The following is an 11,552-nucleotide window of genomic DNA, read 5'->3' on the forward strand; positions in this document are numbered from 1 at the left end:
TAGGAAAAAAAAAAATCGTCTCATTTAATTAATACTCAAGATATTATGCCCACCTCTCAAACAAACATTCAAATTGAACAAACCACATCATTATCCGCTGACTCTGCTTTAAGAATTTAAGAAGCTGAACATCGCAAACGCCGTAACGAAGCAAGTTTTAAATCAGATGAAATCACAAATCCTGCTGTGCTTTGTACCCTTAATTTGGACTTTTGTTTAGGACAATTTTATATATTCCAGATGAAGTTTTTATATGTTTCATATGTTATAATCACAATTAGTTTATCATTTTTGATGTCTTTCAACTTATGTTTTTTTTAATAATATGTAATGTTACAATTTAATTCAATATTAAGTTGTTTTGTTATAATTATAATTAATTCAGTCTTTTCTGATATTTTTTTACTTAAAGGCTGTGTTTTTGACCATCATTGCTACAGGAATCACGTAGCTAGTGTATCACTTCAGGCTTGATGCATTGCTGCGAAGTTTAAAAATTTATTAGTTATATTTAGTTGATCTTTTATTATATTTAATTCCGATAATCCCATTTAATTATTTTATTTAAATTAGATAGTTGTGATTTTAATCATTCTAATTCAATTTTTTAGTTTAATTTCTGCTAACTATTTCATTCTATTTCAATCACCTGGTTTTTATCTGATTTCAATTCTATTTCAATTATTTCAATTATTTGCATTATTCTAGATTGTTACTCAGAGCAGCAAAACAGCAAGTTTTGTACAGTCTTATGTCTAATTTAGGATGTTACTACTCTTCCTGCCCTATAAATGCAATAATGTGTCTTTCATGTCCTTTAAGTAATTTACAAAGTTATCATATAATTTTATGTTGTATTAATTTGCTTAAACCACAGAATTCTCCTTCCTTTTGTAAAAGAAAAGAGGGAGATGCGGTGGTGTGTTTTTCTTTCATTTGATATTTGTTTAATATCTGTTCACCCCCCCATCCCTAACCCCCTCATCTCCAAGTTGCCAATCCTCCCTTTCCCTGCCCCTTTCCCTAGAACCTTCCCTGTCATTCATCCTAGCCCCATCCTCAGCTTCCAGACCATTCCTTGTCTATTTAGTGAGGCTCAACACTCTATTGATCCATTTGTACTATTCCACTCCCCTGTTTCCCCTGATAGGTTTGTGATATGTTAGTTCTGCCCTAAACTCCTCCCCTGCTATTCCCTTATTGGTTACTGTTCCTACACCCGTCCTCCTGAGTTCTTGTATAAAACCTTTGCCCCCCCCCTCGAGGGGGTCTTGGGGCTTGCTGAATAAAACCATCCTGTTCACCCCCAAGTCCCGTGTCGCCTTCGTCTGTCCCCGCGTGCCACGAACTGAACTGCAGAGCTTGCAGGGGGAAGCGGCCGCCCGTTCTCTTCCCTCACCGCCCAGCCCGGCACGGCTCGGACTGCCGCGGCGAGAGGAGCGCATGCCGCGCCACAACATGGGCACACCCACAGCAGGGCTCAGGCAGGGACAGAGGTCCCAGGCTGGGCTGAGCCATGTCCCCCGGGCCCTTGGCAGGAGGTGGTGGGGCTGGAGTTCGCAGGGGAGGCCAGTCCCAGCCACTGAAGCCTGTGAGCACCACCAGGACCCCGTCAGGACTGAACTTCAGTGCTCCTGTGCTCTTCTGCAGACACTGGTGTTGGACACTTTGGGGACAGAATATTGGGCCAGATGGACTTTCCCTGTGAAGAAATGCTGCTTGCCCACAGCTGCAGGTATGACAGACCATCTTCATGAGGCATGAGCAGCAGACAGCAACCCAGCCAAAAGGGACTGAAGGAGTCCTGAACAGTGGTCCTGCTCAGTGCTGCAGAGGAAAGCAAAACTCCCTGAGAACTAGTGCCAGTCTGCCCTGGGGGAAGATTCCTTCTTGACCCCAGTACTACTGATTGGCCATCCTGAAAATGGACTCTGGAATTAATGGACCCAGCAGAAACACAAATCTCCTTAGACTAGAACCACATCCCATCCTGCTTGTTAATGAGAGACAGCTGGACAGGACAGCCCAGGGTCAGCCAGGTCAAGTGCACAACAGATAGAGTCTCCAAGGAAGCTCAGGTAAGTCCCTGATCCAAAGAGATGGATCACTGATTTTTTTACTCTTTCCCTCTCATAATAAACCAAAACTCTTCAAGGGATCTTTAAAAGATCCTGCCCTTAAAAATGACAACAGCCTGTGCACAGGGAGTGGCCAGGTGAGAGCTTGGTGCTGCCCTCAGCACTGAAGGGGGTCAGTGCAAGGAAAGAGCCAAGAAAAAGCACAGATCGACACACATTCACCCTCCTCCAACAGAGAACCCTGGATACTGGGCTCATTCATCAAAGCAGCATGAACTTGGCTTTTAAAAGTTTTACTTCACACTGAACATGAACTAAACTTCTGCTCAGTTGGCACTGGTTGAAGTTATGTAATTTTAGGGTTCAAGAAGGTAGGGATGATACTGTGATGTGCCTAGGGCTTTTTCACTATAAGATATTCCTGAGAGGATGAGGCAGGAAAACTCCTCCAAAAATTCCCTTCTCTACCAGGCTGGTTTTGAGCTATAACTCACTTGATCACTTCCCAGTAGTTTTAGTAAAAGATCCTAAAGAGAAAGAAAATGCCCAGCTGCAATCCTGGCTGGAGTGATTTACAGCTCCCTGAAAGCTGCAGGCAAAGCAGCTTGGGAAGCACAGCAAGAATAGGCAGACCTGCCCTTGCTTGGGTGGCCCAGTCTGTGGCAAGCCCTAACACAAGGGAGAGAGATTAAAACTCAGTGAAGTATAGTTTTTCTCCACATTTCTGACTGGTTTGCACAAAATTGTGCTTGATGCTTACTTTTCAGCTATCTGTCCATTTTCAACTTTATTTTTGAATGGGTTGAGAGCAACAGAGCTAATGACCACACCATTGTGCTTCTCAACCCCAATCCCATGGGGCTGTAGAGAAGAAAAAAAGCTGAATTTAAAAACAACCTGGCAAGTTTGTGCAGAGATTGGCATGACATATCAGGATGCGCTTACCTCTGAGCGGTGCAGGCAAGCAGCATTGAGAATAGAGAATATGGGCTGTCACCTCACCAGATTTAAACAGGCCAGCCCATGTACCTGATGTACATAGCACCCTCCCATCACTAAAACGCAAAACTAGCAGGTAACATGCTTCTAAAGGAGAAGTGCTTGAACTAATGACTTGAAATGGTTGTAAAATTCAGAGGCACTAACAAATGATGGTACAGCATGGCCCACATACCCCATTTTTTCTCCTGATGCCATGTACCTGCATGGGAGAAAGACATTCTATGGCAGATTTTGGAAGGCAGTCAAGGTTGCCAGTACAGAACAGCAGACTGTGACATCAGCCGTCCACACACTCCATGGTTGGCAACCTAAGTTGCCAGCAACGCACTGTGACCTCACATCCCTCACTGGTTATGTTTGGGCACAGGGAGCCCCTGGCTCAGTCTTACTGGTGTCTGGACTCCTGGCAAGCGTGCCTGGGAGGACTGGAAGCCTGTGAGGCCATTGGGAGCTGCTGTCAGCAACTCTCAGTTCTCATTCACAAGACTTTGCCTGTTTCCTTAGCCCTTTCTGGTTCAGGAATCTAAGTACTGTGGCTGGTGCTTGCAGCAGCACAGGTGAGTGGTGCAGGAAGTGTGCTTACATAGGGTGGCCCTGGGGTGGGTGATGGTGTCTGGGGAGCTGTGAGTGTGTCCTTCTTGAGGGGCTTGGGCATTTATTTCTTTTAGCTGCCCATTTCCCTGGGACAACAAGTGACCATTTTTCAGCGTGTCACACCAACAAGAAGGAGCAGCTGCTGTCCCCAGCTCTGCTGCAACACGCAAACATGGCCACAGAGTGGAACTGCCCCATCTGCCGTGACATTCCAGGTGAAATCGCTTCTGTAACACCCTGCAGCCACCTGTTCTGCCTGGGCTGCATTGTGCGGTGGGCCAAGAGGAAACCATCGTGCCCCCTGTGCAGGCAGGCAATCAGCAGCATCATTTACTCTGTTCGGTCAGACGAAGACTTTCTGGAGATAGTTCTTCCAAGGCCCTCAGACTCATCGGCTGCTCACCGCCAGGATGAGCAGAGGGCTGCGGAGCCGATGCCCAGGGCTTACGTAGCTGGCTTCCCACCTCAGATCTGGGCAAATTTTTTCCAGGAGCGCTCAGAGATCCTCGAGCCCCTGATGCCCTGGCTGAACCAGGAGCTATCAGAGCTCCTCAACGCCCGCTGGTGGGAGGTGGCTCTGGCACAGAGTGTCATTGTAGTCAATTTGTGCCGCTACGGGCTGAGTGAGGAGGACTTGGTCCGGGAGATGCAGCCCCTGCTGCAGGGGCGGACGGCGGCATTTGTGCAGCGGCTCATCAACACTGCCGCTGACCGCTGCAGCGACGAGATCCTGCGGCAGATGAACCTCCTCAACCCCCAGGCTGAGGAGGAGGAGGGTGAGGAGGAGGAGGAGCAGGAGGAGGGTCCCACAGGCATGCCTGACCCCTCTGCATCCCCCCAGGGGACTCCCACTCCCACCCCGGCCTCCCCCTGCGGCTCCGCAGCCTCCGAGGCGGAGGCGGACGTCGGCACGGTGGAGGCCGAGCTCCGCGCGGGCCCCGGGCGCTCTCCGTCCGCGCCCGGCCCCGCGGAGCGGGAGCAGCCCCCGGAGGAGCCCGGCAGCGCCGCAGCAGCAGCGCCCGGCCCCTCTGCCCGGGCCGGCAGCCCCTCCGCTCCTGGCCCCGACAGCGACTGCCCGCCCGAGGGGCCCCGGCGCCCAGCAAAGAGGAGGGCCGCTGGCCCTCAGGACGCGCCCCAGCCCCCGAAGAGGCCGTCCCGCCGCCGGCGGCGCAAGCCAAGATCCCTTGATTGTAGAAGGAAATAAAATGGTTGTTTGTTTGTTTGACACAGTCTCTGAGGGTTTCTTTATCCCTCTTCTCCTGGTGTCTTTTCCCTCTCCCCTCACATCCCCCTGTGCACGGCAACCGCCTGCTTTTGGGCGTTGGGCACGGCCACGGCCTCTGGAGCCGCCAGACCACAGCCGCGGCATCTTCTCCTGCCACACATCCCGCTGCAGCTGCGGGGGAGCGGGCAGCAGGGACAGCTGGCTTATCGGAACTACGGCCTCCGCCTGCACCCCGTTCTCCTGCCTGTCCACCTGCTGCCACTTTCCGCTCTGCTTTCTCCACGTCAGCGACGGCACCCTCGCTCCTCCGGAGCCTGCCAGGGAGGCACAAAAAACGAGCGTGGACACCGGAGCTAGAGAGGGAAGGGAAGGGAAGGGAAGGGAAGGGAAGGGAAGGGAAGGGAAGGGAAGGGAAGGGAAGGGAAGGGAAGGGAAGGGAAGGGAAGGGAAGGGAAGGGAAGGGAAGGGAAGGGAAGGGAAGGGAAGGGAAGGGAAGGGAAGGGAAGGGAAGGGAAGGGAAGGGAAGGGGGATAGATGGCTGAACGGGGATGCTGGCAATGCAAAGATCTAGAATATGAGGAGGTGCCCAAGGATCTCAAGCTCTTATCTCCTGGAGAGCACTGGCAAGACCAAGAGTATCCCTTCAGGAGGACCACTGCAGAACTCTCTGTTCCCATGCCCTGCAGAGATGGGTCAGCAGCTGTAAGATATAGGGTGCAGAGATTTCACAAGGGAGTCCAGTGCTTTGGAGCACCCACTTGTGTCCTGCCAGACACAGAAAGCAATGTTGTCTCCAAGATCCATTAGGCTGGGGGCATGTGGCTACTCTCAGAAGCCTCTGATATGTTGAGTCAGAATCTGTCTTGGACATCTCTTGAGTAGTTTACCACCCTATGTGACAAGGAGATGAAAGGTCTCACTCAAGTGCTCAGGGAATAGCTGGTCACCAGCATTGAGGTCAGGAAGGAATTTTCTCCTGGGACAGATTGATAATGGTACCTGAGGTTATTTTACCTTTCTCTGCTGTGGAGGTAAGCAGTGCATGAGAATGCTTAGGCCTGAGCATGACCACTGCTTAGGGCTTCCTCAGTCTCTTTTGGCTGGGTTGCTGCCTGCTGCTCATGACTCATGAAGATGGCCTCTCATGCCCTGCAGCTTGAGAGAGAATGGCTTCTTTTTTTTTCTCCATGCTGGATTATCAAGTGTCCTCAGGTGTTTTTCTTACCTTCTTCTGCAGCACTGAGCAATGGCCTGTTTTCAGGGCTTCTTTGGGCCATTTTGACCAGGTACTGCTGCTCATGCTCCATGAAGTGGTCTTTGTGGCCCACATCTTGGGGGAAGAAGCTTTCCAGACTTCCTAGGTGGGCCCCAAAAGTGGCTGTAACAGCCTACCCTGCCCAACTCTCAACACTGTTCTACATCAGTCCAGCTCAATTGTAAGGGATGACCAGGAATGGTGCTGTGCAGGGTTTAGAAAGAACTCTGTGGCAGCTCCCCAGGGCTCCCCAGCAAGTTCTGCCACTTGGCAGCAGGGCAGTCTTCTGTGCATATGCTTGGGTCTCTAAGGGCATTATTCACCGTGGGGATGAGGCACCAGGGGGAGCCCACCATCAATGCCAGCACTAGCTCTCTCTTCTGGGCCATAAACAATTCCTTATAGACTGTGTTTTCCAGAGAAAGGGGAACCAAGTCATGCCTATTCCTGCCTTTGTGGCTTTATGTGCTTTTTGGCTTTACCATTGTAGGTCCCTGGCTGAACCTCTGTGACTCCTGGGCTCCCGCACCTGATGTCTACTGAAACAAAAGGGTCTTTTCTCTGTGTTTTATTTTCTCAATACTGGTCCTCTTTGAGAAGCTTTTGCAAGGTCACCATATCAAGAAATTGGAGACCAGTACATATGGAGAAATTTCCCCTGATGACATTTTTTCACAGCTCTGGACTAGCAGAAGGCACTAAATACCCATAACCATCTCCCAGTCTAGGCATTGTCTCTGCCACTTTGTGGGAAGAAGGCATATACCTTCTGAGCGGGGTGAGAACCGTGGATCATCTCAACATAATGCAACCATCTGCACAGATTTGCAAGAAGTGTTTTTTTTTAATTTTTCTGGGTTTATCCAGTTTTGCTGGGTTTCCACAGGACAACAAACCCCCATACTTCTGACATTATCAAGGTGAAAAGATCAAGCCCTCTGTCTGATGCAGGATGGGCTCCTCAGCTACACACTATCTAGAACCTACCTCTTCAAGCCAGCTCTGACACTCACAGGATTTACAACTACCCATAGCAAAGTGCTATCCGTAGACACAGTACATTATTTTTAACCCCTCTTTTGGCATTTCCCCCATCTATTTAAGTAGGCATTTTGGCAGTTATCAAATAAAGCAGAAGGATTACTGTTTTAGACACATGCTTTAGAGATGACTAATACTTAACACATTAGTCTCGCAGCATTTTAGCTAACAGGTCTGCTTTGTTGTACTGAAAAAAACCCAACCCTATCTAATAAGTTTTCCTTCATAGAAAAAGCAAAAAGCAAAAAGAACTAACATACCAAGAAGCATACCAAGCATGCTGAGCTCAATTGAAGGTCAACCTCAACTCATTACTTTCAGGACCTGTCCAATGTCTAAAATATAGCATTTAAACTGCTGATTATTATCATGCCTCAAATCTTAGCCAGGACATCCATGAAACAAAAGCTCAATTCTACCAGATCCTCTCCTTTGTGCCTAGGACACTGACTAACAGTAAGCTGTCACAGCATCAATGAAGAACAAAAGGGTGGAAAATGCACAACCCATGAGAAGCACAGAGAGAAGAACAACACTACACTACCTCAAGGCCCCAGATCCTCCTTCAGACTTTCCATACAAAAAGAGTGCAAGGGTGCTGTCACAGCCATGGTCATGGCTGCAGTGGGTCTTCTTCCTACCTGCCTTCAACCTCTTTTTACTCTATGCTCACAGCATAAGCACAGGAACCAACATTAGCCAGATCAGTGGCTCAAACACTGTAACCATTTACTGCCTACTCCCTCTCCAAGAGGAATGAGAGTGATGCCTGTGAAGAGGACAGCAGAGGGGTAGAGCAAATGTAGGTCAAATGCTGCTGCAGATGCTATCTCACCTGTTACTCAGACAGCAAGAAAATATCTGAAAATCAATACTGATGCTGCCAGGAAAAGGAAAAAAAATAGAAGACATGTATCCAGTTTGCAGTTTGGCACTGTCTGCCTCATGGGCCTCACTGGCTGTTTTTCCCACCTTGCTTTAGGCATCAGGAGCATGCCAGTGCTTTGTGCCTATCCCTGGTGTGCACAGTTTTAGTTCCTGATCCTTGTCTTACCCCCGAAAGCTTTTCAAAGACCCACTGAGCTTTCATCTGAGTCCTGGACACTTCCTGATTTCTCCCTTTGTCTACTCTGTGTTTCCACAGCTGCCCATGGATGATGGCCACTTGCTCTCAGGTTGTGCAGAAATCAGCTTCCCCTCTCCTTGCTCTTCTGCAAAAAATATGACCAAATCAAATAGAAATGAACTAGGGAAAAATGTAATTGCTACCAAGTTCATTAAATGAGTAGATGCATATTTTTAAATCAACATTTTGCACAGCATGTTTTAGTTTAAGATTAACTATGGGGTGGAGCCTGAGAAATGAGCTACCTCCCCTTTAGTTTTAACTGCTCACCTTTCACCAATAAGGAGAGACAAATGTGAGGTGTAAGTGAAAAAAATAACAGTTTACTAAAAAGCAAAATAGTCACAGCTTAGATAGCAGTAATGATCACAAGGTACAAAGGTACTGAACCCTGTGGACTCCCCAGGAACAAAGAAAACAAGATGCTGGAGAAGCCCCATCCAATATGGCAGCCTCCAAAGAAGACCATGTGGCCCAGAGTACAAAGACAAGACGGCAGAGAAACCCCACTTGGCTCAGCCTTCCCCCTGCAGTGTCAGTTCCCTGGGCCTGGCACTGCCTGGGGCAGCTGACCTCACCTGCAGTGCCAGCTCCTCTGCTTCCTTTTGGCTGGCCAGACCCAGTTGGTTTGGTCACTGCAGTTTCGAGTGCTGCTGCTTTGAGGGGAAAGAAAACCAACCTCACTGGGCACCGAAACCCACAGCCCTGGCCCCAACGGCTCCAGCCAGTGCTGCAGCTGTGTGCAGGGAATTGTGAAATTCCCTCTGAAACAGTTTTGGATTGAAAAAAATGCAGTTTCTTGGAGACCTATGCCAGGCAACTTCCCTGGCATCTGAGCAAGAAACAAGAGAGAGGACTCTGTGTGCCTGCTCCCTGTCTCCTAAAAGGGATCCCTCGAACCTCCCACCCCCGCCCCAGCCCCCCCCAGAACCTACCCCTCCAGAGTAAAACATTCTGGATCCACTTCTGCCCCCCGGTCTTAAAGGAACATTAACACAAACTGCATGGATTGATGTCAAGGATAAATGGAATACAATCTACATTTTTTTGGGTTGCCCAGGACAAGCTGAAAAGAATACCTTAGAGCACACACAAACCAAATTATGTCCAAAATAGATTGTACCAGTTAAATAGATGGTTTGATCTACTCAGGGTCTTTTGAAAATGGGAAGAGCATTGCCATATGCCCAATCCTAGTCAGATCTCAAGTGGTATGCATTTCAGCATTTTTTTGACAATGAAGCTTCAACCAAAATATCCCAGTCTGCTCCATGTGTTTAGATCAAATATTAATGTGTGCTTCAGTAATAGCAACACTGGCACATTTCTTACCACTCAATTTTAGTAACAAACTGAAGTTAGCACAAAAATATGCAAGAAGTTTCTCTCATAATATAGTTCTTTAAAACATACTTATTTATTTAAAATAATTACAGCCAAAAATTGGTAAGAGTGAATTTGTAATGAAATATTTTATGCACATGACTGACTGTGTAGCCACATGTTTATAAGAGCCAACATGTCTAACAATGAGAATGTTTAGAAATTAAGGTGTGCTATTACTTTTTCCTCTTAAATTCTCAGTTGTCATAGGCTCAGTCTTACCTTCTCATCCAGTTCTGACACAACTAAATGTATTGTATGCACTCATGTGATACCAGGCACTGCTCTGCTGCTCCACGTTTTGCACTGAACTATAATCAAGCAGAGGACATCTCCTCTCTGGAGGAAGACTTCATTACACTCTTCACCATCCTCATGAGGGAAAGCAGAGAGGAGGTACTATTTCTTCTCTCATGATCAGTGACTGGACCTGAGGAAATGGCATGAAGTTGTGTCGGGGAAGTGTAGCTTGGATATTAGAAAAAGGCTCTTCATGGAGAGTGGCTGGGCACTGGAGCAGGTTCCCCAGGTAAACAGTCACAGCACCAAGCCCAGCAGAGTTCAAGCATTGGACAATGCTCTCTGGCACATACTACGACTTGAGTATTCCAAGAGTACTCCAAGAGTTGGAGTCGATCCTTGTGAGTCCTTTCTAACTCAGAATATTCTGATTCTATAGTTTCACAGAGGCACTGAAAACCTTGGTGTCCCAAGGATTTTAAGTAAGCTCATTTCACATAGAAATAGAAGATTTGGTTCCTACCTATGAATATAATGAGCACAAGTCTCAGATATGAAGTGTATTTTATTGCATTATGGTTGCCACTGTAATTGTCAGAAGGGTCATTCTGCATGCTACTGTGATATTAACAAGGTCTCTATGAACAGGAAAGGATTTCCTGCACACCCTCATGATGCTGCAAAATAGTCAAAGAAAACTGCTAGACACCACTATTGTTAAGCTACTGTATATTCATTGGGAGGCTACAGAAATTACCAAATACACCACAGATTTCTTAGCCAACATTTTTGAAAGTCAATTGAGTTTTTAAAGCTATGAAAAGCTACAGAATAAAGTTAGCATAAAAATTCAACATTGGCTTCACATATAACAGAAGACTCAACTTTATAGCTTTTTACAAATTAAGGCATCTCTCTGTTCTGCAGACCTACCATACGTTGCATTTCACAAAATTGAGCAACACTACTGCCAGCATTAGGCTAACTTGGAGTGAACTACCATGGCTAGCTTTGATCTTGCCAGAGCAGAGAGTATCTTCAGCTTCTTGAAGAAATAGGGGATAAAAAGTGCCCTCAGGCACAGAAGTACGCTGAGCAGCTAGACCTAGGAATTTCAGGAATTTTACTCAAGTAGGCTAAACAAAACATTCTTCTATGATGCAAATGTAACACTCACTTGGGATGACTCTCTCAAGATACACCCAAATCCTGTAATACATGATGCAAGCTATATTCCCTGCAGGCTGAGGAAGCACACTTTGGTTCTCCTTGAGTGTGCCAAAAGAAAATTATGTAGAATTCATTTTTATTTTATTAAAACTCATGTAGGTTGTCCTTTTTTTTTGATTTGGGGTTTTGTTTGTTTTGGGTTTTTAGTTATTTCTGTTGTTTGTTAGTTTTTTAATTCTCACTATCCATTTTTATAGTAATTTTGGACCAAGCTCACTTGTCATTTTGGAACAAACTTACTTTGGTTTGTTGCCCATTTTCAGTTAGTCTTGTAGCATCTAAGCAAATTACCCATGGATAGAAGGTAGCACATACATAGCCTCAGCTTCTTTAAAGTGGCTTTTTACCAGAGTAATTTGGTTTAATGTACAATTTTCT

General features: G+C 46.9%; 1 protein-coding gene across 1 annotated transcript; it reads left to right on the forward strand.

Moving 5' to 3' along the window:
• Window positions 1-1,435: 1,435 nt before the first annotated feature.
• Window positions 1,436-4,899, forward strand: LOC146768252 (E3 ubiquitin-protein ligase Topors-like). The gene has a single exon (XM_085570505.1). The coding sequence runs from the start codon at window positions 3,847-3,849 to the stop codon at window positions 4,876-4,878; it is 1,032 nt and encodes a 343-aa protein (XP_085426631.1). The 5' UTR covers window positions 1,436-3,846; the 3' UTR covers window positions 4,879-4,899.
• Window positions 4,900-11,552: the final 6,653 nt, after the last annotated feature.

This window comes from Lonchura striata, chromosome 2 (genome assembly GCF_050655825.1).
Source record: "Lonchura striata isolate lonStrDom1 chromosome 2, ASM5065582v1, whole genome shotgun sequence".
Taxonomy (NCBI): domain Eukaryota; kingdom Metazoa; phylum Chordata; class Aves; order Passeriformes; family Estrildidae; genus Lonchura; species Lonchura striata.